Below are 27335 nucleotides of genomic sequence, written 5' to 3' on the forward strand. Positions count from 1 at the left end.
TGTTTCTTTTGCTGAGAAGAAACTTTTTAGTTTGAATCCATCCCATTTATTGGTTCTTGGTTTTAATTCTTGCTCTATAGGAGTCTTATTAAGAAAGTTGGGGCCTAATCCCACCTGATGAAGATTAGGGGCTACTTTTTCTTCTATTAGACACAGGGTCTCTGGTTGTATTCCTAGGTCCTTGAGTTTTGTGCATGGTGAGAGATAGGGGTTTAATGTCATTTTGTTGCATATGGATTTCCAGTTTCCCAGCACCATTTGTTGAAGATGCTATCTTTTCTCCAATGCATGTTTTCAGCACCTTTGTCTAATATAAGATAATGGTAATTTTGTGGGTTAGTCTCTGTGTCCTCTACTCTGTATCATTGGTCTACCAGTCTGTTTTGGTGCCAATACCATGCTGTTTTTGTTACTATTTCTCTGTAGTATAGTTTAAGGTCTGGTATAGTGATGTCACCTGCTTCACTCTTCCTTCTAAGGATTGCTTTAGCTATTCTGGGTCTCTTATTTTCCCAGATGAATTTCATGACTGCTTTTTCTATTTCTATGAGGAATGTCATTGGGATTTTTATTGGAATTGCATTAGATCTATATAGTGCTTTTGGTAATATAGTCATTTTGATAATATTAAATCTACCTATCCAAGAGCAAGGTAGATCTTTCCATCTTCTAAGGTCTTCTTTAATTTCTTTCTTTGGGTCCTGTAGTTTTCATTGTATAGATAAAAACTACTCTAAGATATTATCTCACTCCAGTGAGAATGTCAGCTATTTTATGAAGACAAACAACAATAAGTGTTGGTGAGGATGTCTATACCCAAAGGACTTAAAATCAGCATACTACAGGGACACAGCCACATCAACGTTTATAGCAGCACGATTCACAATAGCTAAACTATGGAACCAACCTGAATGCCCTTCAATAGATAAATGGATAAAAAAATGTGGCATATATACATGATGGAATATTACTCAGCAATAAAGGAGAATAAAATCATGGCATTTGCAGGTAAATGGATGGCGTTGGATAAGATAATGCTAAATGAAGTTAGCAAATCCCCAAAAAACAAATCCTGAATGTTTTCTCTGATATAAGGAGGCTGATTCATAGTGGGGTAGGGAAGAGGAGCATAGAAGGAATAGATGAACTCTAGATAAGGCAGAGGGGTTGGAGAGAAAGGGAGGGGGCAGGGGGCAGGGGGTTAGCGAGGATGTGGAATGTGATGGACATCATTATCCAAAGTACATGTATGAAGACACGAATTGGTGTCAACATACTTTATATACAATCAGAGATATGAAAAATTGTGTGTATATGAATAATAAGAATTGTAATGCATTCCGCTGTCATTTATTTAAAAAAATCAATAAAAAAATAGGAATGCATGAACTACATAGTACTCTATATAATATGGGAAAAGTAGTTTCTACTTCAGAGGAAAGATGCCCTTTTATCCCAAAGTCCTTCCCTGTGCATTTTTGTGGAGCCTGGCTTCCCTCCCCAAGTAGCCAATGTATGACACAGTTTCAGATGCCTTGGAATTGGTCAGGATCCTATAGCATAATTTTTTTCTGGTTCTTTTGTTATTTTATTTTTCTTTGATTTTATATTCCTGAATTATTTAGTTATTTTTCCCCTTTCTTTGAAACTTTGTAGGGTATTATGAGGATGAAATGCTCAGAGCTGTGCGTGACCATGGTTAAGAGCTCAATAGGGGTCAAAAACTATATTCTTCTTCTTCATTTAAAATTTTATTATGATTTCCCCCCTAATATAAGCCTAGAAAAAAAATATTTATAATTTTGCCTATCTGTATCTAAAAAAATATGATTGAGTATAAGGAAGAAAGTGGCAAGCTAAAAAGCCTTGGGAGATCTAGTATTGACCTATTAGGAAGTTTGGATTTTATTCCAAGCTTTACTCAATAGATGCTTATTAAGCATGTCATGTGTACAAAGCAGGCACATATTTATTCAGAAATGAATCCCACTAATTTATACAATATGCATTTCTTATTTAAGTAACTAGAAATAAATGTTATTTAAAATGTAGAGGAGATAAGGTTTATATAAATAATTCAAGGTTGAAAGTTAAAAGTGCCCCAAGAAAGGTAAAGATGAAATGAAAGTTCACAGGGGGAAATGGAGGAGCTATTTTCAGTTTAGGGGGTTAATAATTTATAAAAGAGAAGGATCTGAAATTAACTTGATGATCGAGCTAGTTTGGACAAGCATAGATTTGAGGGAGATGGGAAGATACCATGGATATGGATGGCTGCAAATCCCATCACTGAACCCATTGAGAGGTGGGGTAGATTTCTGCTCCCCTGGACTCCTAGGCGTGTGACTGCTCCAATGCAATGTGGTTGAAGTTACCCTGATGTCATGAACCTTCGTTCTGTGAAGGATCGCAGTTTCTGCTTCTTCTCTTTTTGCAACCCTCACTTTTGGGATCCAAACACTATTTTAATGAAAGTCCAGATAGTGATGTGAAGAGAGTACCTGTGGAGCCTGGTGAGAGGGCTCAACTCCAGCTGATTTTGTTTGCATTTTCTTGATGACCAATGTGTTCATCAGCTTTCTATCACTGAAACAAAATATTTCAGACCATAAACTTGTTTATGGTCTTATTTTGGCTCACAGTTTTAAAGTGAGCCATGTCCATTTGACCCAGTTGCTTTTAGGCCTGTGGCAAAGCAGTACATCATGGTAGAAGCATGTGGTGGAGAAAAACTGCTCACCTCATGTTAACCAAGAGAAAAAAAGGAGAGGAGAGGAGAGGAGATAGGAGAGAGGGGAGAGGCCAGGGACAAAAATATATATCCTTCAAGGCACACCCGCAAGACCACCTCTTTCACCTAGGCTCTACCCCCTAAAGTTCCCATCACCTCCCAGTAGTTCCAGCTGGGGACCCAGCCTTCGAAGCATGAGCTCCCCACCCCAACCCTTCAGTGTGTGTGGGGGGCATTTATAATAACAGCTAATAAAGCTGAATATAGACCCTCATTTGGTTATCTTGTTTTGTGAAGAGCATAATCAAGTTTTTGCTCATTTTTCTAAATATTAGTTTATATTTTTTATCTTTACTGATAAATAGTTCTTTATTTATATGGATATGGTTTTGTCATGTACATTTTTATGGCAAATATTTTCTCCCAGTTGCTCAATTTTGTCTTCTTTTTGCTTTCTTACTTTTTTTTTTTTTTTGGTGCTGGGAGTTGAACCCAAGGCCTTATGCATGCAAGGCAGGCATTCTACCAACTGACTACGTCCCCAGTCCCCTCAATTTTGTTTTTATTGTTATCTTTTGTTTAAAAGAAATTCTTGATATGAATGTTGTACAGCTGATCAACTTTCTCTGTTTAAGGATATAAAGATTCTTCTCTATGCTGTCTTCGATAAGCTGAAACAGTTTGTGTTCAGATCTCTAATTTATCTGAATTATCTTTGTTTACATTGTGAAGGTCCAGATTTGTTAGTTTTCTTTTTTTATTTGGAAAAAACCCTTTATTTAATTTGATTTTGGGTATCCTCATTAATGGAGCAATTCTTTTTTTTCTATTTATATATGACAGCGGAATGCATTATAATTCTTATTACACATTTAAAGCACAATTTTTCATATTTCTGGTTGTATATATAGTATATTCACACCAATTCATGTCTTCAGACCTGTATTTTGGATAATAATGATCATGATATTCCACCATCATTAATAACTCCATGCCCCCTCCTTTCCCCTCCCACCCCTCTGCCCTATCTAGAGTTTGTCTATTCCTCCCAAGCTTCTACTCCCTATTCCACTATGAATCAGCCTCCTTAATCAAAGAAAACATTCGGCATTTGTGTTTTCTTTGGGGGGGGATTGGCTAACTTCACTTAGCATTATCTTCTCTAACTCCATCCATTTACCTGCAAATGCCATGATTTTATTCTCTTTTATTGCTGAGTAATATTCTATTGTGTATATATGCCACATTTTTTATCCATTCATCTATTGAAGGGCATCCAGGTTGGTTCCACAGTTTAGCTATTGTTAATTGTGCTGCTATAAACATTGATGTGACTGTGTCCCTGTGGTATGCTCTTTTTAAGTCCTTTGGGTATAGACCAAGGAGAGGGATAGCTAGGTCAAATGGTGGTTTCATTTTTAATTTTCCAAGAAATCTCCATACTGCTTTCCATATTGGCTGCATCAATTTGCAGTCCCACCAGCACAGATTCATTAGTTTTTTTTTTAATGGAATATTCTTTTGCTCTTTATCTATTTAAAAAATCACATTTTTCCCTTTGTACTATATTGTCACCTTTGTCATAGATTAAATGACTGTGTGAGTCTATTTCTGTTCTTTTTAAATTCTCTTTCAGGAATCAATTTGTCTATGTTTAAGTCAATGTAATTTATAGTTTTAAAATTACTGTCAATTTATTACTCTTGATCCACAGTATCCAAAACCCTCTAATTTTGCTCTCAAGATTGTTTCAGCTTTTGCAAACTTTTTTTTTATATATAAAAACCAGATTGCCAAGTATATGTTCCATTTTGCTTAATAATCTTTGGCATCTTATATATATATATATATATATATATATATATATATATATATATATATATATATATATCAAACATTTTCAGTTAGATATTTTATGTTTTTTGATGCCATTGTGAATGATGTTATTTCACCATTTCATTTTCTAATTGCTTCTTGTTAGTATGTAGAAAATTTATTTTTATGTACTGGCCATTTTGCTTGTTCAATAATCTTGCAATGTTTTTTGTAAGTTCCAATCATTTTTCTGTAGATTCTTTTGTATTCTACCCACATCATCATGTCAAATAAGAGAAATGAGAATTTTAAAATCTGACTTTTCTATTTTTATAATTACCACTTTTTTCCTATTTAATATATCCTGACTGTGATTGCCAGTGTATGTTAAATAGGAACAATGTCAGCAGACGTCCTCATTCCCATTCTTAGGAGGGAAGACATCAATATTTGGCCCTTGATTATAACACTTGGTGGTGGCATTTGTAATTACTTTTTAATTTTTCATCACATTAAAGAATTTCCCCTCTATTCCAGGTTTGCTAACAGATTTATGAAAGGATTATTCTGGTTTTAATGAGAAAACCATATGATTTCTCATCATTATTCTAACACTGTGGTTGGTTGCATTGATTTATTCTCAAATACCAAACAAACCTTGCTTTCTTGAAACAAACTTAATTGGTTGTGGTTTACTATCTTCTTAATATACTGGTATATTTGATTTGGGAACATTTCACTTAGAATGTTTGAATGCATGTTCCTTAAGGAGATATCAGAAATTTTCCTTTTATAAAATGTCTTCATCAGTTTTTAGTATTACAATTATGTTGATCTTTTTCTAAAACAGAAAAGTTCATATATGAAGATTCATTTTGTTTCTTTTCTAAATACAAAGCAATACGGGTCTAGAAATTTCCATGTGAAAAATATTTTAAATTTTATGGAAAACTTTTACTTTTATTTTCTTGGTACTGGGAATTGAACCCAGGTCCTTGCACATGGTAGGCAACTGTTCCACACCCTTCAAATATTTTAATTTAGTTCTTTGATATAGAGCTATTAGAATTTTCCAGGTTTTACTGCTTTTTTTCTAGTATGACATTGTATTTTCTGCCACCTTTCTTTTTATTCTTAAATTTTTACTAGAAGGTTTTCAGTTCAATTGGTCAATTTTCAAAAAGTCAAGTCACCTTATAGCTTTGTAATTTTCTCTATTACTACATTTTCTATTTTATTAATTTCTATTCTTATTTATTTTCTTTTTAATATCTTATTTAAGTTCAACTTGGAATTTGTTTTTTATTCTCTAACTTTGCTCCTGACTCCAAGGTCTAAATTTCCTGCAAGGATCCATTAAATAGTGAATAAATCATAAAATAGGTAAAATCTAAGACCCTTCGCAGTTCTTAATGATAAAAATAACTTATTGTTTCTATTTTTGTATGAATTTTAATGTCAACAGTCTCATTGATGATATTGGTAATTATGACTTCTCTCTTTTTTCCTGCTCAGTCTTGATAAACATTTATCAATTGTATTGATTTTTTTTTTCCCCCATGGAGATTACATGTTATTTATTTAACACAATACCTTGATTTCACTTATTTATTTATTTATTTTAAATTTTTTATTGTGGGTTGTTCAAAACATTACAAATTTCTTGACATATCATATTCCACACTTTGATTCAAGTGGGTTATGAACTCCCACCTTCACCCCATAAACAGATTGCAGAATCACATCAGTTACACATCCATTGATTTACAAATTGCCATACTAGTGTCTGTTGTGCTCCACTGCCTTTCCCATCCTCCACCCTCCCCTGTATTGATTTTTAAAAAATGCTCTATTCTAAAAATTGGTTTCTTTTTTCTTCTACTTAATTTGTATTTAATCTTCTCTTCTTTGCTATTTTCTTAAGGTTAATGTGTGGAGTTCAGAAATTTAAGATATTTTGCTTAAGTGCTATGAATTTCCCTGTAAATACTGATTTTGCTTTATCAAAAAAGTCTTAGTATTTTGTGTTATCATTTTCTTCCCATTTAAAAACACTTTTTAAATTTTTTCCTTCTTTTTATTAATTTGTATTAAGAAATGTGTTATTTAGTTTATACACGTTTGAGATTTTTCAGTTTAACTTCTAATAATCCCATTGTGATCAGACAATATGCTTCATGTGTTGTTTTTGCTGTGTTCAATTAACATCAATTTTGTGAAATTATTTCATAAGATTGGTGTAGTTGTTTATGACGTTACTAATTTTGTCATTTTAGTTTAACAATTATTTAAAGAAGAGTGGTGAAATATCCCATTTTAATTGTGGATATGTCTAGTTCTTCTTGCAGGTCTTGGTTTTTGCCTTCATGTATTTTAAATCTCTGATTTTCTGTACATACGTTTTTTAGGATTATTATGTACTCTCATTGAATTGAACCCTTTATAATTATGAAATGGCTTTCTCTCTCACTGGTCACGTTCTTTGCTTTGACATTTGCTGTGCCTAACATTTATAAAACCAGTACTGCTTTCTTTTGATTGCTATTGACATGGCCTATATATTTTTTATATTTTTTTTACTTTTAATCTGTTTGTGTCCTTATATTTACAGTGTTTCTTGTAGGTATCATGTAGAGTTGGGTCATATAGTTGGCAATCTAATGACCTTTGTATTTTATATAGGTCATTATGTTTAATGTGATAATTGATTTGGTTAGACTTACATTTTCACTTAATGTGATAATTGATGTAGTTGGTTTAAATCTACCATTTTACTATTTGTTTCTATTTGTCCCACATGTCTTTGTTTTCTTTTCTTGCTTTTTTCAGATTAATTGAACATAATTTTATTTCACTTCACCTTCTCTGCGTGTTTATTATCTATGAGTTTTTGTCAATTGATTTAGGGTATATTATGCATTCTTAAATTTATTCCAGTCTACCCTAAAATGATATTATGCTACTTCATGTGCAAAACCTTATACTATACTTCTATCTCTCTTTTCTTGGTGTTGCTATTCCTGTTGTTTTATATTTAAGCGTCTATGTATGTTATAAATCTAATCACACATTTGTTTTATTTTTACTTTGCATGAACATTTTAAATATTTTTATTACTTAAAATTTATCTTCTATTGACTCACATGTTTATCATTTCTGGTGGTTTCATTCCTTTGTGGGAACACACATTTCCACCTGGCATCGTTTTCCTCTGCCTGAGTACTTCCTTTAATATTTCTTCTAGTGCAGGTTGGCTGATGATGAATTTTTACACTTTTGTACATCTGGAAAAGTATTTATCTCACCTGCATTTTCTTTAAAAAGTCTTTATTGGATATAGACTTCTAGGTGGACAGTTTATTTTCTTTCAATGCTCCACTGTGTTTTGGCTTGCACTATTTCCAAGAAGAACTCCACTCTCATTCTTATCTTTGTTCCTTTACATGGGACAAAGATAAGGTGCTTTTATTTTCTGGCTAACTTTTAAGATTTCTTTTTATCACTGGCTTTTAGCCATTTGACAATGCTCTATGATGGTTTAGTTTTCATCATGCATCTCATGTTTGGAGGGCTTCTTGGATCTGTGAGTTTATAGTTTTCATGAAACTTGATTAAAACTTCACCACCATTTCCTCAAATATTTTTCCTTCCCTCTTACCTCTTTTGGAGCCCATTACACACATATCACCATTTGAAACTGCCCCACAGCTTGTTATCTTCCTCCAGATAGGCAAGAGTAGGAACAGATCATCTCAATCCAAACACGGATTGGGCTGATTTAGGACTGTTTTTCAAACTTTGTAAGGCTAGGAACACCAGAGTCTCAACCGATGAGACTCTTAATTTCTATTATTTTTTTATGCCCCTGGCACTCTAAAATTGCCAGAACCTTCACTTTGCTATACAGATGCTCTGCACAGTGAATCATTTGCTTTTTGGAGCTAAGAAAAACACCTGGAATGGCGTGTACAACTCACTTCTGTGCACCTACCATCTTCTTGGCATCTTCTTGATCCTGGCTGCTTTGGCATGCCATATTATAATTTTTAGTTTTTATCCTTAGGAAATTGCCAAAAGTTCTATTGGCTTCTCTATTTCTTAGGGGTGACCTTATGCATTAAGAAATGTGTTATTTAGTTTATACACATTTGAGGTTTCTCAACCTCTTGCCTCATAATTTCTGAAACTGAACAAATGCCCCAAAAGGTGAAGCAGTACACAAATATTAGGCTCATCTCAAAAGTCCTCACTTTTCTCTGAGATTCTAATTTAAGTCCTGACTATCTTGGAAGACCTCCAAAGCCTTCCGATGGATTTTGAAAAAGAGTACCCACTGTCTATTTGTTCTTGATTAGACTGTAGTCTATTTTAAGATATACTATCAGAGCTGGAAGCAGATGGACCAGTATGATTATTTTTTGAATGAAGTAGTTTTCACATTTGAAAAATATGAAATTATATATTTGTATATTTTATGCTTTATTGTTAAGCATATTTACACTGTTTTGAGAAGTAAAAATATTTTTGTGTTTACTTCATATTCTGGAAATAGAAATAGCATCACAACTGCTTTAGGATCTAAACTGTGTTCAACAGAAAATTAGGATTTCTCTAGTTAACTCTAAGGGCTCCTTAAATAAATTACTATAATGAAGCTGTTATTATTATCTCTATATCAATGTCTCTAGACACACACACACACACACACAGAAACATTAATCCAGCATCTCATGTGTACAATCACAATAGTGGATTAGAGTTTAACTAATGTGGTTAGACCTAAAAATTTCCATTGACTATATACACACAAAAAAAGCTCACTGCAGAAATTACTTAAAATGATAATTAAGCAAAATTTTTTCCTTGTTTTTGGCAAATAAATGCATTATGTTCTTAAACTATTCTGTCTGCATTTTGAGGCAACAAAAATTTAAATTTACAAATTATGTAAAATACTTATCATATGAAGTCACTCATGCTTTAATTCATGTCCATCCCCTTCTTAATTCATTTTATAATTTTTATACAGCCAGTGGAGCTTAAGTTACCACAAATATTTCTTTTAATCCAAAAAATGTGTTTCTTGAAAAGCTGCTCAACACAAATAATACCATAAATAATCCTTCTCTGCAAATCAGTTTTAAATTTTTACATTTTAGATAATGATATAGTACAAGAACCCTAAAAAAATGAGAGAAATTAGGGGAATTAGCACTGGATTGTTGTCGATATGTATACATTTTTTTTGTTATATTTGAAAAAGGAAAGTTGGGGTAATAATGATTCAAACAACTTTTAAAAATCCACTTTTGTCTTTTGTTTTTAGTAATTTAGTAGTTATGGGTTCCTTTTAGTATATAAAATAAATATTTGAAGGCAAGGTCTTTTGTGAATTTGTGTAAAAGCAATATACATTTACTGTGAAATTTTAACTGAGTTTGTATGATTGTGGCATAAAGCTAATAAAACAATCCAAATAATGCAGCCATGATTTAATGAAAGGTGACTCTCTTAAATTGCCTTAATTCCAAATCTCTGGCCTTACTTTAATTTAATGACTCTGTGTCTAAGCAATAATCTAATTTTAAGCTTTGTGTTTATTTCAAGTAAAGTCAAACAATATGTGCATTTGTTAAGAAGAGCCTTTGGGTGACACTTGAGTTGATGTATCAAGTTAAAAATGATTAGGGGAGCCTCTTTTAGGTAACCTATACAAACTGTCTCTTTCATGATGCATAGAAATAAAAGAGATAAAATTAACTATATAGCTCTCCTATTCAAAATTTAACTGTTAAATGTTAAATATTTTCCACATCTATTCATTTTGGATTTATTGCAGTATCTGGAGTGGGACCTCTTCCAAATTCTTAGAGCATTTTAACCATAAAAGGCATAAAAATATTTTGCAATCCCATGAGAAGTAATCTGATACTTAGGAGTTTTATAAAAGGAATGAATAGAGTATGAGCTTTCAAAATTAGAACTTCATGCATGGTCCATGAACAACACATATTTCAGTGCCTATAATGCGTTTGGTTCTAGAAATACCAAAGGGACAAAGAGGAAGGGAAATGAAATTTATGGAGTATTTTCTATTTTCCAGATAACTCTTTGCTAATTTATTTCTTACAGTACTCCTATGAGACTAGAAAGTTGTTATGATTTTAATGTTTGTGCCTCCCCAAATTTTATATGTTAAAATCTAATTCCCAATGTGTGGTGTTAAGAGGTAGGGTCTTTGGAAGGTGATTAAGCTGGATAATAATAGTGCCCTTATAAAAGAAGCCCAAGGGAGTGTGTCTGCCCCTTCTACCAAATGAAGGTACCACAAGAAGGTACCATCTATGAGGCACAGAGTGAGCCCTTAGGAGATAATGAGTTTGCAGTTGTCTTGTATTTCCAGCCTCTAGGACTGTGGGTAATAAGTTTCTGTTGTTTACAAGTCTCCCAGATTATAATTTTGCTATAGAAGCCCAATTGGACTAAGAGAGAGGTGCTATATGGATTTTAAAAGAAGAGGAACCTACAGCTTAGTGAGATATAGTAATTTGCCCCTGAGCATAAAGGCAGTGAATGGAGAGATGAAATTTAAACACAGTAGAGGAAAGGAGTGGAAGGTAAGTCATAAAGTGATTACTTCATTTCATCCTCACAGCACACATTCACTCATTCATTTAACCACTCACAGCATTTAGTATATGCCTATGTCAGTCATGGAGGTTATAAAATTGAATAAGTAGATAGGAATCCTGACCCCAAATTCATTGTCTGTGGTACTAGATTGCAAGTGTTATGAGAGAGGAATATGCAAAGCAAACTCAATTTGCTTTTTTAATTGAGTCACTGTCCCATTCCAGGCTCTGTCTTGTTTAACCCAGAAATGAGAGACAGATAGTATTCCCCTCATTTTGTAGATGAATAAATTGAGTTTCACAGAGATTAGGAACATTATCACTGATAATCCAACAACTAAGTGAGGAATGCTTTCCTTTGAATCAAGTTCACTTTTCATCATTGATGTTCACCTTCTACCAGACTTGAAGTCATACTCCATATTTTTTAAAAATCAAATAAAGAGAGTACACTTATTAAAGCATTAGTGAGAAACATACATTTTACAGATGGTTTCTTTAAAAAGTATTCAATTGGGGCTGGAGTTGTGGTTCAGTGGTGGAGGGCTTGCCTGGCATGTGTGAGGCCCTGGATTCGATCCTCAGAATCATATATAAATAAATAAAATAAAAGGTCTATTGATAACTAAAAAAAAATTTTTAAAAAGTATGCAATTGCAGTTCTTGTTCTCACAAGAACTTAGTGAGATATAGTAATTAAAATATTATTAAGACTTCATGTAGTGATTTAAGAAAGTATAAACAGCTGGGCGCAATGGCACCCGCCCGTAATCTCCACAGCCTGGGAGGCTAAGGCAGGAGGATCACAAGTCCAAAGCTAGCCTCCACAACTTAGCAAGGCTGTAAGCAACTTAGCAAGACCTGACTCAAAATTAAAATTAAAAAGGCCTGGGGATGTAGCTCAGTGGTTAAGTGTCCCTGAATTCAAACGCTGGTTTTAAAAAAAAAAAGTGTATAAACACATCAGTGGAGTGGGGTGAATTGCTGTCTTCAATATTCTCCATCCCAAATGTCATTCAAAGCATCTCATTCTCCATTCAGAAGTCAGCCACTACAGAGGTGGCTACTGCTGAATTTGTGTGTATGTATGTGGGGCGGTGGTAACTGGAGATTGAACTCAGGGACGCTTGACCACTGAGCCACAGCCCCAGTCCTATTTTGTATTTTATTTAGAAACAGGGTCTCACTGATCGGTTTAGCCCTTGCTTTTGCCGAGGCTGGCTTTGAACTCTCCATCCTCCTGCCTCAGCCTCCTAAGTCCCTGGGATTACTGATGTGCACCACTGTGCCTGGCCAGCTGCTGATCGTAGTGTCTTGATAGGGGGAATATTTCTTCTGAACACTTCTTCTGTAATGGTTAGGAAATAGCTAAACAGGTTGTACATGATTTCCTCTCCCTAAGACATCACAATTTTTCCTCTACATTATGCCAGGGAAGTTCTGGCGCATCAACCTAATTGAGACTAGGACACCCCTGAATTCAACCTTGAGTCAGCCAGCCTAGCAGACTGTTAATTCTACTCCTGGATGCTCTGGCCACATTCCCAAGTCCCAAACCATGAGTGAGTGCACCCACATCCAAACATTCAGCCAGTTCAACCCATCTACTTAATCCTTTTCCTGAGTCAATTTTCAATCACCTTTCTTAGTGTTCCATCCCAGCTTCTCCCTATCCCTCAACTCCTGCGCAGTGAACTATTTGAATTCCATAGGCATATGTAAACAACCAATTCAGGATCCCATTTTGAAGGTCAGTTCTCTGAGGCCATTTCTGGGATCAGTGACTATAAAGTCCAAGTTCTCAGAGAAAATAATACTCTGAAGCTCAGTAGCTGAGGAGGTTCAATAAAGGGACCATTTGCAAAAGTGTAGACTGGTTTTGGGGGAAGTAACTAAGGATGGTGTAGCATTCTATCTCTTCTCATTTCTGGGACTAACAGAATAAAGGGAGGAGAAGTTTCTGGATTACAGAGAAATGTGTTGCACAGACAGGACCGGAATCTTAATGTTCTATAGAGGACCACCCAGCAGGCAGTGACCCACTGAGGGGAGTAGGGTGTAAAAATGTTTCTGCTTCACTCTTTTGCCATCCATGTTCCCCAGTGGCCTAGCTGGAGGCCAGAGGGTAAGGGAACCTTTGATGGCTTCCATACACATTGACCTCTTGAGGTACACAGCAGGGTGGAAAGGGTAGAAAGGAATCTGGAGGAGCAGACAGAAGACACCCAAGCAATAGGCCAATAGTCAATGTCGGATTATTTATGTTATTTCAAATGCATCTGGAAAACAGCTATGTTCAATTATGATTGTTTTTGCCTAGATAAATAATTATGTTGAATAGGTAACTGCATTCATTTTGTGAAAACAGAGCAATTAAATATTCAGAATTTCAGCCAAAGAGTTTATCTTAAGGAGCATTTTAAGTTTTGAAAAATTTACATTTATAACAGAGTTATACTCATTTGCATTTAATGATCATATTATTTCCAGAACGTTCATTATTTAACAAAGAATAATGAAGTACTTTCCCTTCTCTTTTCTCAATTTTGGCTGTAATTTAATATATGTACAGTGTCCATTTTCATAAACCACATATAAACTGAAACATATATATTAAGTTAGCAGTGTTTGTTATATAAAAGAGAACATCGTGAAGTTTTGGGGTAGAAAACATAAACAAATTGAAAGGGTTGTAAAAGTGATGAATATTTAAAATAACTTTGTTACAATGTTATTTATATCATCTTAATTTTTTAAAGAGTCCATGTTTTGAAGGTAATAAAGTTAAACTATATCCTATTTTGTGTTTTAAGTGTTGAAACTTCTTAGGGTAAGTGATATGATTACATGCTGCTCAACTTACAAGTGCTCTAAACAGAACCCTTCATTCAAGGCTCTCTTTGGTACTTAATGATTAAATCAAAGCCTTGGCAGAGGGATTTGGGGACAGTAGTTAAGCATGTGGACATATGTCCTGGGTTTAATGTCTTTAAAATGTGGTTAACACGGTGCCTACCTCCTGTGGTGGTTGTGAAGGGTACATGTGTTGATAATTAAAGTGCCTGGACAGCACCTAGCATATAGTAAATGCTCAAATAACTTCTCTTTGCTGTGTACTTAAGTAGTAAACATGTTATTGCTTTGTATTCTCCCCAAAGATAACTAGCTCAAAGGAGGCTTCCTTGATGCACTGATCCCCCCTACGGGTCCCTACCCTAATATACTTCTTTCTAGTAACCTGTATTTTTACTTTACAATTCCTGCTTTGTAACTATATATATATGTCTGTGGGTTTACTAAATTAATGTCTTTCTCTTGTGAGGCTGTTAGTGTTCTGAGCAACTGTGTTTTGCACAAGAGTGTCACATGACAATAGTAAAAGTAGTGTTTTTATATGAACTTTCTGACTGACAGTAAGTCCCCAGAATACTTAGAATGCTGCTAGGCATAGTGCATTTGCTCAATAAATATCTTGATAATTGGGCTGGAGTTGTGGCTCAGTGGTAGAGCGCTTGCCTGGAATGTGTGAGGCCCTGGGTTCTATCCTCAGCACTGCTTATAAATAAATATAAGATCCATTGACAACTAAAAAATATTAAATAAAATATCTTGATGATCAGGTGGCAACAGACTCTAACCTGGAGATTACAAACAACACCTAGGCCTGAAAATTTGTTCAGGTAGTGATCTTGAACCTTGTATCTTACGGTAAAGGACTTGTTGGGCTTTAACTGCACTCGAGCTTTGGCATGTGGAGTTGAATGTACGGCTGGCTATTCTTGTTCCTGAAGCAAAGGAGTGTAGTGCACCCATGATCAGCCTTGCTCAGACACCAGAGGAAGTGTTATAGTTATAAGTAGTAGCAAGTCTTGCTTATACAGGCTTAGCTTCAAACACTTAAGCACTTTTCCCTATAACTTTAGCCTGAGTTGTTAAGAAAACATTTTTCAAGTGAATGATTTTTCTTTGCAGAAGTCAAAAGAAATTGGTATTTTGTTATACTATAAACTGGTATTTTTTGAGGGTCTGTTATGTGCAATGGTTTGAGATATAAACCACTCGTGGTATAGAATGAATTTTTTTTAAACCAGAATTCCAGAAGCTTCTCTGAGAATGACAAGCAGTAGAAAGGCCCACGTGGGTTATGCAGGAGTAGCCAGACACAGTGGGGGCAAAAAAATGAAATAATGTAAAATGAGCATTTGTGAGTGCCTGAAATACAGGGCAAAAGATATTTCAGCTGCTATTGTGAGTGAAAGCTGTATTAGTTATCTGTTGCTGTGTAATAAATCATCCCAAACTTGGCTGCTTAACACAACAAACATTTAGAAACACACAATTGTGTGCAGGAAGCTGAGAGTGGTTTGTTTGGGCTGCACTGTCTCAGGGTCTTGCTGGGTGTACAACCAGGCAGGCCTGCAGCCTTCTCAAGACGCAGCTCAAACAGTGACTGTGTGAGTTCCAGTCCTCCCCATTGGGCCTCTCCAGAAGCTCCTCAGTGTCATCATGACCTAGTAGCTGGCATCCATCCCCTAGTGGAAATGATTCAAGGGAGCCTCATCAGAGAGCAACCAAGAGGGAGACCACCATTTCTTCACAGACCAGTCTTGGAGATGGCATCCCATACTTCTGCTATGAGCTATTCACTAGAAGGAAGATACTAAATCTAGCCCACTGTCAAGGAAAGGGAAATTAAGCTTACTTCTTGAGGGGAGAAGCATTAAAGAATTTGTGAATATGTTTTTAAAACTCACAGAGGAAACCTAGAGAGGGACATAACTCAAATCTCTTTGTGACACCCTACATATAATCCCTGGGCTGAGCTGGGCTGGCTTTTAAATTTTTAAAGCTAAAGATAAGAATCACTTTTCCCCTAAAACTTCTAAGAATCAGTGTGTGTGTGTGTGTGTGTGTGTGTGTATGTATGTGTGTGTGTATGTATGTGTGTGTGTGTGTGTGTGTGTGTGTAACAGTGGTTTGTGGCGGGAACATGGTCACCCTCAGCATGATATAGAAGTCAGGAAGGACTTCTTAGAAGACTCATGAGTTGCTCCAGATTATAAATATTAATACATCATATTTGCTTGATATATTTTGCTATTTATTGAAGAAAAGATGATTCAAGGAAGATTTTTCACTCTTTAAATATGAGGCAAAATATCTGTGTTCGTTAGTTAGCTACATGTGTATTTTCTTCCCATGGAAAATACTTCCTGTATCTTTAGCAGAAAGCAGAAAGTTCTTAATTGTTTTTATATATTGAATAAGGCAGAAAAAAATTCCTGGAATGATTAATGGTCTACCATTTTGTCCCTTCCTGAGAGAGAGAGAGAGAGAAATAGAAAGAGAGAGTGAATATCTCCACAAGCACTGGCATATGTATATGATACTGTACATACCAGGCCTGCAGATCTTGAAATATGTGAAAGTAGGTTGAGACTTCCATCCACATTCTCATTAGTCCAAAAGCTGTGCAATGGGAACTGTGAAACTCCATATTCATCAGTTAAACTTGCTACTTCTGCTATGGTCATTAGTGCCTCAGGCAAACATAATAAATATGCAACTTAAAAAAAAAAAAACAAACCTCTATCTCCTCTACCCTTATATTATTTACTTGATCAACCACACAGCTATTTTGCTACAGAGAACTTTGTTGTTTCCCCCCCACTTCGCTCCTATAATGTCAATGATGCTGATGCAGCTGCATAATTTGCATAGAAAGTTGTCCAATTCTGTAGTCAGAATACCAATAAGGTGGCCTCTTTCTAAGCATGTTTATTCTCTCTTGATTGACTCTTCACTTGCATGCTTTTCTGCACAATGCATACTTACTTGCATATTCTCAGCCATCTGTCAAACACTCACCACGCCTTAAGGGTGGCCTAGTAATCAAACTGGCACACTATGGAAACATTGGTATGTGGCCCAATTATATAGAACTGTGACCAAAATCTTTTCAAAGAAAGTAACTGATACAACTATAGAGTCTTGGTTGACTTACATTTGAGTACATTTATTAACATGTAAATCTGCATTCACCAAAATAGAGCCAGCTATATATTTATGGTAAATGACTTCCAAGTTATAAACAACTATATTTCTCTATCCACTCCAACTGTAGCAGTCCAACATGATTTGTAGCCTGCAGAAAGAAATCCACTTTGTCATTCTATTAGTTATGCTACCCAGAGTAAGACTGGCTCATCATAAATTATGGGCTTTAATGATGAGAAGAACATTTGGAAGTATACTCATGGGAACAAGAGGACAAAATAGTTTAAATTGGAATTGTGCTAGAAAATCCCAGAAATACCTGGGGTAATGGTCATGCACTTACAGATCATCTAGCTCAATTTCCATCTGATTTTTTAAACTACTTTACCAAATATTATTCCACAAGAATCATATTGCTGAACTTGACACATATTCAATGAAGAAATAACATTATCTCTCAATTCATTCAATAAAAATTTATTAAGTGCCTTCTGGTGTGCCTTCTGTTTGCCAGGACCTGGGCTGAGAGTTGGTAGTATGAAAGTGAGGAAGCCATGACCCTGTCCTTCCACATTTTATCCCTTCCATTTTTTTGCATACTTTTATTATTTAGAAAGTGATTGCAATTATTTAGTCAAAATCCTCCTCTAGAACATTCATTGGTTTTGTTCTGTCATCTGGGAATTGTGCAAACAAGACAAAACTCTTTTTTGTCTTACCAGTACTTTAGATTTGAAGAAAGTTATTATGTCACCCCTGAATCTTTTCTTCTAAAGGGGCCTCTGTCCCTGGAAAATCAAGATTACCATCCTTTAGTTACATTTTGATTTGAAAATGTTTCTTTTCAATGTGTGTTGCTGAACCACACATAGTCTACCCTAGACAATTCTGGACTTGAAAAAACCTAGAAAACACTGAAAAGATCATGTTATCTTTAAACTAGAAACTTGGATTATTAACGGGTTTTGTGGGTATGAAATCACAGAAGGAAGATAAGTTGACTCTTCTTAAATAGCATTTGTCTCCCTCCATCCTGTCATCTATTGGCCAGATAATATTTTAAATAGTAGGGTAAATCTCTGAGGCTAGAGTCCTTGTTTTCTAGGTCTTATTGTTAGCACCCTGGACATATTTTTGCGTGTGATTTATATAACTCATGAATAATAAGACTCTCATACTCAAGTAACAATTAAATCTTCATTTGCAATAGAACCTTTGCTGCAGGGAAAAAGAACATTGCCTAATCACATAAACATGAAATGCATCTCTTCAAACTAAAACAGACATTTTCATAATGTTATGCAATCTTTTAAAGTTAAGTAAGCAAGAGAAAATAAATAATGCTGAATCTGGAAAATAAAAGGGAATGAAGTAAAACTTTGATAGTTTAAGCCTTTGCTCTCAAAAAAGAGTGGCATGTTGATTGCTAAAAATAATTTCAGGGCAGAATAGACAAGTGTAAAGGAAAAGCAAAGCTTATTTTATTTGGTATACTATCAATATCAAGTGATTACTGCTAAAAAATTGATGTATGTCCTTCAGGACTTATTCTCTATGTATAGGTACATAATGTAATATAAAACTATCAACTGCAATCACAATAGATGCATTTAGTAGCCTGTTTCATCATATAATTAACGTAGTACAAATAATCGTCACAGATAAAACATAAGAGACTTTAAATAATGACAGGATTATGTAGAAGTACCACAAATTTTGAAACTTCCTTCTAATGACAGGCATTTAAGTCCTTCACAGTTTATTGTGAGCAAATATATGCATTCATATTTTTATCCATTGTCTGATTATCTACTTGAGATAAACAGAATGAAGTACAAGTGTTGACTCAGAAGGTAAACACATTTTAAAATTCAATATGTCTTGCCAAACTATTCTCTGGAAACACAGGAGTGCCTGTTCCCACACTCTCACAAGGGATAGTTTCTGACCATTTTAAATTTTGAGAATCTTATTTTGATAATTTTATTTTAATCTGAATTTCTTTGAGGATACAAAGGGTAAAAAATCTTTGTGTAAGTGTATTGGCTATTTATATATCTTCTCTTTTAAACAGGATTTGTTAATTTTTCCATTAGGACCTTCTTATTATTAATTTGTAAGACACTATTGTATAAAACATTAATACTATTATGCCTTTTCTGAAGTTTGTACTGAAAATTTTATTTTAGAGTTTGGATTTGTAATTTATCTATAGAGACTTCCTTCCTCAAAATAGAATTTTAAAATTATGATGTAGTTAAAAATATTAGTGGCTTGTTATCTTGAAGTATTGACTTATAATAGGCTCTAGTCAGATATTTCCCAAGGTGGCCCATTTAAAACAAGTTCTTCATAATTAAAAATGACTCATGTAAACAGATTTCAGTCTTATATCAGCTTTTAATTTCTTGGTAATGGTCTTGATAACTTAATAATTGATAACTTAAATATTGATTTAGATTTTTCAGTCTGTAGCTAAAATAATATATTTCAAAAGTAGTGTTTTGCAATTATTCAATAAAATAAAATGTTCCTTCTTTTCACATGAAGTGAGTTAGTTATCAAATGCTAGGCAAATGTATATAGTTCCTATACAGATAAAAATATGAGAGGGGCTGGGATTATAGCTCAGCAGTAGAGCGCTAGCCTAGCAGGTGCGAAGCCCTGGGTTCGATCCTCAGCACCACATAAAATAAATGAATAAAATAAAGATATTGTGTCCAACTACAACTAAAAAAATATGAGAATAACATTAGTTACTCTGATCTCACATAAGTATGTGAGTAGTTCTACGAGATGAAGATCTATAATTTGAAATAGTTTTTTTTTTTTTCCCAGAGTGCATGCTAACAGTGTTCTTGAACAACGTATTTAATACTGAGGAAATAAAAAAAGTAATGTTAGAGGAACTTCCCTTCCTCCCTTTCCTCCGTCCTCCCTGCCTTCCTTCTTCAAGAGTAATGTCCCTCAAATTAAGCTGTGAAGGAATAATAGGTTTAGACAGGCACAAAATGTTGGAGAGCTTTCTAGTAGTAGGAAGAGACTCCTACTTCCAAGCAGAGGTAAGTAGGAAGACTATAATTATGAAGAGACCAACCTACTCCAATCAGAGAATGGGTCACAGAAGAGTTGAGATTGATGCTGGTGGGACAACGAATGGAAACACTTGAGTGACAGGCTTAAGAGCTGAGTTGCCATGTGATATGTGATGGAAACCATCTTTAAATTATGCTCCTGCCATTTATCAATTGTTTTGCTGGAGACAGATTCCTTAAATTTCTCTTAAAAGATTTATATTTAGGGAAGGATGATTATTTTTCTGTGCTTTGAAGAGAAAGGGCTAGAGTGAAGTTTGATAAATTGTACACTGAAGCATCAACAGTTTTCTTTAAATGATAGATTCTAAAGTCAGTTAGTCACACATGCCAGGTAGAGCAGATAGAGTTATTTTAACACAACAACTTCTGATTGATTTTCTTTAGCAACACCCAATGTGAGTAGGTCAAACTACAAATTATGCCCTGTATGATTTTTCCTTCCAGCAGTTTGCTAATAGGATCATCCAACAAGAAAAAAGCCTTTTTCAAGATTAAAAACATCATCTGGATAAGTTTAGATTATTTTGATAGGTACATCTCAAGGGTAAACTGAAGTGAAAAAAGATATCTTTGTAGCTATGCTTCAGTTGCCTTCTTCCTTTCCAAAATATGATCAGACATGCAATGTTGTTTTTACTGCTTTTTTTACCCTTAAAAGGGTGAATGTTTACATAAGTTTCATATTTTGTTTATTTAGGACACCATAACTTTATAGTTTAAAGAAAGAAAATAAAATTTATGTTCCCATCTGGTGATTTTTCCCCCAAAAGTAACAAATTTTAAGTACAGTGTCATTAATCTGTGTGAATTTCAAAATAAGGGAGCAAAAAACAAAAAGAAACAAACAAACAAAAAAAACCCCAAAACCAAATATCAAAAAACAAAAAAACATTTTCTTTCTTTTGCTTTTGCTTTGAGAATGAGTGTTCAGAACATGAAATTATATACAGTTGACATTCACTGATTTGAGAGAGGTCTGAATTTCCAATATTTGCTGACCTTAAGTGGTATTATTTTAGGTTATAAAAGGCAGCCAAAGTCTGACTCTAGGCAAGGTAACCACTTATTGTATATTTATAATTCTTTTTAAATATCTTTCTAGGTCTACCATGTTTATAATAATCTGATCCTGGTACAGTACTGCTTGTGAAAACAGGGCATAGGTCGTACAATGCCCAACTTCATTAATCACGGGGACCACAATGTGAATGGTGCCCCCTGGAGTTGTGCAAAGGGGGCCTGCAAGAAATATCCATGTTACAGAGTAAAATCTGCACCATATTAGTCATACTGGCCTAAATGTTTAGAAATAAAACAATTCATTTGTATCACATTTTTGAAATTGGGGAAATTACTAAAACAGACTAAATCTTGTGAGATTTTAAATTTCCAAGTGCAAGAACATATACATGTGTGCATGTTTTTACATACATACACACTATATATATATATATATATATATATATATATATATATATATATATATATAATAAATATATAAATTTTATATATATATATATATATATATATATATATATATATTTATAAAACCTTCAAGAGTACACATGATCCAAGATGTATTGTGACTGGTGAAATTAAACTGAATAAATATTTTTAAAATATGATATCTATATCTATCTCTCTCTCTATATATATAAAATTTATGATATCAATTTTATTTTCCTGGGGAAAATTTGGGAATCAACAGTACAATACCAGATTTTTACTCTATAAATGACTTTTCAGCTAGACCTAATTTGTTCTTAAAATTTAAATATCATAGCAACACACTTGTAAAGTATATAATTTTATGGATTGAGAATTCACTTATTTTTTTCTGTTCAGCCTTTATCTTTTAAAAATCCAGAAAATGTCTCTCTGACTGATGGTCTATCTGTCAATATGTTAGTGGTAAGAATGTTTATATACCTGCACTTAATTTATAAAATGTGCCTCAATAGTTCTCAGCAATGAACTAGGGAACAATTTTATTCTTGAACAAGTAATACATGAAGACGTTCACATTGTAAGAGTCTAACATAAATCTGAAATAGACAGAATAAAATGTCCCTTTTCACATCCTATCCAACTCCTGCTTCTACTCCACTACCCAAAGGTAGACCAGATTAATGGTAACTATAAATTCTTCTAGTTCTTTTACTATCACTTACATGTATATATATTTTCATGTTTACCTGCTTTGAAAAATAAATGAGGACACTACTTATATTGTTCTACTTTTATACTTTAAAATGTCAAGAATAGTCATGAAGGATATTAATGAAACCATACCCAAGAATCTACTATATTCCTTCTAATGACTTGATAGATTCTTTTTTTTTTAGAGTGACTAGATTTATTTTATTTAATCATTTCTCTCTGATTTGTCTTCTGCAATTTTTTAGCTGTTATAAGCCATTCCTTGATGAGAATTCAGGATTAATTAGTTTTATTTATATAATAAAAATACTATGTCTACAATGACAATTCATATACTTCAGGACTAAGGATATTCACGTTTTAAAAAATTTAGACTTTGCCAGTTTGCACTTTAAAGGAGCTTTACATTTAATCTCTTACCAGTTTAACCTCTCACATGTTTTCTTGCATCCTCACTAAAATAAGGTGTTACTTGTTTTACATTAGCCAATCTTGTAATAGAAAAATAACTTTTCTTCTTTTATTTGTAGTTCTTTGTTAGTCAGTTTTCTGTCACTATAACAAAATACCTGAGATAATCAACTTAGAAAAAGAAAGAGTTTATTTTGTCTTATAGTTTTAGTTTTGAATTTTTATAATTTGTTCTTTCTAGTTTGACATGACAGTAGAATGTATCATACATACATGGAGTATAACTTCCCATTTCTGTGGTTGTATATGATGTGCAGTTACATGGTTGTGTATTCATAAACATAGGAAAATTATGTCTGATTCATTGTATAGTATTCCTATTCATATTTCCCCTCCCTTCCCCTCATTCTTCCCTGTCCAGTCTGTCAACCCTCCCTCCTACCTCTCCCTGCCCCTGCCCATTGTGAGTCAGCAACCACATATCAGAGAAAATATTTGATCTTTGGTTTTGGGGACTTGGCTTATTTTGCTTAGCATGATAGTCTCCAGTTCTATCCATTTACTGACAAATGCCATAATTTAATTCTTCTTAATGACTAAATAACATTCCATTGTATAGGTATACCACATTTTCTTTATCCATTCATTTGATGAAGGGTACCTAGGTTGATTCCATAGTTTAGCTATTGTGAATTGAACTGCTATACACATTGATGTTGTTGTGTCATTATAGTATGCTGATTTTAAGTTCTTCTGGTATATACCAGAGGAGTGGGATTCCTGGTTTTCTGAGGAATCTCCATACTGCTTTCCACAGTGGTTGCACCAATTGCAGTCCTACCAGCTATGGGGGACTGTATGAGTGTACCTTTTGTCCCACATGCTTGCCAACATTTATTGTTTCTTGAATTTTTGAAAATTACCATTCTGACTAGAGTAAGATGGAATCTCAGTGTAGTTTTAATTTGCATTTCACTGATTGCTAGTGATGCTGAACACTTTTTCATATATTTGTTAACCATTCATATTTATTCCATGAAGTGCCTGTTTAGTTCCATTGCCCATTTATTGATTGGGTTTTTGTTTTTTTCTTTTTTTTGTGGGGGGGCTGTTAAGTTTTTTGAGTTCTTTATATATCCTAGAGATTAATGCTCTTTCTGAAGTATAGGTAGCAAAGATTTTCTCCCATTTTGTAGGCTCTTTTTTTTTTCACATTCTTGATTTTTTTTTTCCTGTGAAGAAGCTTTTTAGTTTAATACCATTCTATTTATTGATTTTTGATTTTACTTCTTGTGCTCTTTAGGAGTCTTGAGCAATTTGGTTCCTAAGCTGACATGATGGAGATTTAGGCCTACTTTTTCCTTTGTTAGGTGCAGGGTCTCTAGTCTAATGCCTAGCTCCTTGATCCACTTTGAGTTGAGTTTTGTGCAGCTGAGAGATAGGGGTCTACTTTCATTTTGTTACATATGGGCTTCCCAGCACCATTTGTTGAAAGGCTCTTTTCTCCAATGTATGTTTATGTTTGTCTAGTATGACATCATTGTATTTATGTGGATTTGGCTCTGTATGTTCTATTCTGTACCATTGGTCTTCATGTCTGTTTTGATGCTGTTTTTGTTATCAAAGCTCTATATTATGTCTTACACTTTTAGAAGTTCTAGTCCATGATCAGTTGGCCTCACTGCTTTTGGGCCTGTGAAGGCAGCAGCGTGTCATGAAGCAAGAGTGTTCACCTCATCTCCAGGAAGGAAAAGTAAGAACTTGAAGTGGCTAGGATCCCATAATCCCTTTTAATGGTGTGCTCATGCCTTAAAGGTTTCACTCTAGATTTCACCAGTCTTTTAAAGGTCCCATCACTTCACAGTAACACCTCAGTGGGGACCAGGCCTTTAAACACCTGGGCCGTTAGGGCTGAATGTTTTTGTATCTGTTTATTGTCTGTTCATTTTTTTAAACCTATGTTTCTGTAGTCAATTTCACAGTATTTTTTCTATGTTTATCTTGTTTCACTTTTTCTTATTTCATCACAGGAACTATGGGTATATAAAATATTTTGAAACTTCACATATTGATTTTTAAGTGTTTTCTTCAGGTTAATTTTTTTCTTTTAAAAATTTTCTCTTTCTTAATCCCAGTTATGTTTTAAAAGAAATTTTACCTATGGGATCTCTCATCAAATTTTAAGTGAAAAGGTATTGATTAATTTCATAATTGAAAATATTTTCCTCCAAGTTTCTCATCTTTCTATAATTTTGTATTTTAAATTTAGCACTTTCAATTGATTTATCATTCTATTTGTCTCCTTTATTAGTTTAACATTTATCATTTATTCATTGCTTACTGGAGAGATTATAATATGTATCCTTGACTTATTAATTATGTATAAATGAGTACTTTTCTCAAATAATACCAGAATTTTATAATTTAACTTATTTATCTTCCTTTCCATTTTTATTCTATTTTCGTTGTGATTTGAAACTCACAAAATATGGCTGTTATATACTAAATATTTATTTAGATTAATCTATGTATCTATCAATCACTTACTCCACTTTACTTTCCCTTTACACACATTTATATTTATTTTTCACACTTTCAGTTTGAAATTTCTTTGTTTATGCCTTAAGAATAGCTATTAGTATTTGCTTTAGTGTATTTCTGCTTGTAATGAATTTTCTTTTCTTTTCTCTTCTTTTTTGTACTGGAGATTGGACTTGGGAGCACTCAACCACTGAGCCACATCCCCAGCCCTATTTTGTATTTATTTAGAGACAGGGTCTCACTGAGTTGCTTAGCACCTCACTTTTGCTGAGGTTGGCTTTGAACTTGCAATCCTCCTGTCTCAACCTCCTGAGCCATTGAGATTATGGGCGTGTACCACCATGCCCAGCTGAATTTTCTTTTTTATAAAAAAATTAATTTTTAACTGATACATAAAACATAAAAATCATACATATTATTGGGATAATGTGATGTTTTGATACACATATAAACCATATAGTATAATGTTTAAATTAGATAGCATATATGAGTTTCATCAAACATTTATCAATTCCTTAGGATAAAAACCTTTAAACTATTTTCTGCTAGTTTTTTGAAATATGAAGTACATTTTCATTATCTATAGTCACCCTATTGTGAAACAGCACACCAGAACTTATTGCTCCTATTAAACTGTAACTTAAGTACCCATTGATCAGCCTTTCCTTATCCTTTCTTCTTCCCTCCTCTCCCTAGGGAAACCACCATTTCCCTCTCACTTCTATAGGGGTCAGCCTTTTTAGACTCCACATATGAATGGGATCATGTAGCGCTTGTCTTACTATGCCTGCTTTGTTTCACTTCATATAATAACCTAGTTCCTTCCATGTTGTTGCAAATGACAGGATTTCATATTTGTTTATGGTTGTACAGTATTCCACTGTGTACATGTACCACATTTTCTTTATCTGTAGATAGACAGTTTAGTTGTCTCCATTTCTTGGCTATTGTGAATTGTATTACAATGATCGTAGGCTGCAAATGTCTCCTTGACATACCGATTTCAATTCCTTTGTATATATAACTACCAGTGGGATTGCTGGATCACGTGGTGGTGCCAAACACATAAATTCCAGAATAACACCATTCAGGAAGACAGACTAGGGGGCACATTCCATCTTGTGCTTCATATCAGGAAAGTTATAAGGATAATATGAATACCCTCTGAATTACTGTTTATTTCTGATTATGATCATTCCTATTTCTAAGACATAATGAAGACTCTGGAAGTGATTGAGAATATGCATGAGCACTTTTTATGGCACTTTGGTCTCCTTATGATGTTGTTCTACTCAGGATTCATTTCTAGTAATTACAGATCTGTGATTATATGTATGGCTGTTTTAAAGTGTCTTTAGGTAGATCATTTCTTGTAGAACTTCCATGCACTGCCATTGAATAAACCAATATGGTATTAACTGAAGGACTACTGTGTCCTGTATTGTACTCTAGGGTGTCACATATTAAAGAAAAACAGCAAATAATCTCTGCTTTTGGGAAGACTATGTTAACTATATCAACCCACAGAAATAATTAGAAAACTATATAATAGTGTATATTTATGTTTTTAATGGTATAAGAGCAACCAAAATTCAGCAGGAATGAAGAGTCTAATTGAAATATAATCGTAGACTGTGATTAGAGAGTTTTTATAAACCCTTTGTTTGAGATATGATGTAATTAAGACAAATTTTCATCAGTGAGGAAGTGAGATTTGAATTAGGCCTTAAAAATTGACTAGACTAAAAATAAGTATGAAATTAGAAGAAATTTAACTGGATTAATTTATTTCACATTTCCTGATTTTATTTGTATGAAGACATGCATACCATATTCAATTTAGGTTTGTCGAATAATCCATAAATTCTTAAAGTATATGTGATTAACAATGCTGCTAATGCTGAAAGACAGCTTATTTTCTTAATCCAAAGCTCACTTTATACAATTATT

At 33.9% G+C, this 27335-nt stretch overlaps 1 protein-coding gene across 3 annotated transcripts in view; it reads right to left on the reverse strand.

Moving 5' to 3' along the window:
• Positions 1 to 27335, reverse strand: part of Cabcoco1 (ciliary associated calcium binding coiled-coil 1) — a 105786-nt gene that overhangs the window by 43384 nt on the left and 35067 nt on the right. The window contains exon 6 of one of the 3 annotated variants that reach the window (XM_071610730.1): positions 17895 to 17963. The exons of the other annotated variants lie outside the window; for them this stretch is intronic. Within the exon in view, the coding sequence (XP_071466831.1) occupies positions 17946 to 17963 (18 nt within the window). The 3' untranslated portion in view covers positions 17895 to 17945. Of the gene's footprint in view, positions 1 to 17894; positions 17964 to 27335 lie in introns of those variants that run through there. 3 annotated transcript variants of the gene reach the window in all.

The sequence above is a fragment of the Marmota flaviventris genome, chromosome 4, assembly GCF_047511675.1.
Source record: "Marmota flaviventris isolate mMarFla1 chromosome 4, mMarFla1.hap1, whole genome shotgun sequence".
In the NCBI taxonomy this organism is placed as follows: Eukaryota; Metazoa; Chordata; class Mammalia; order Rodentia; family Sciuridae; genus Marmota; species Marmota flaviventris.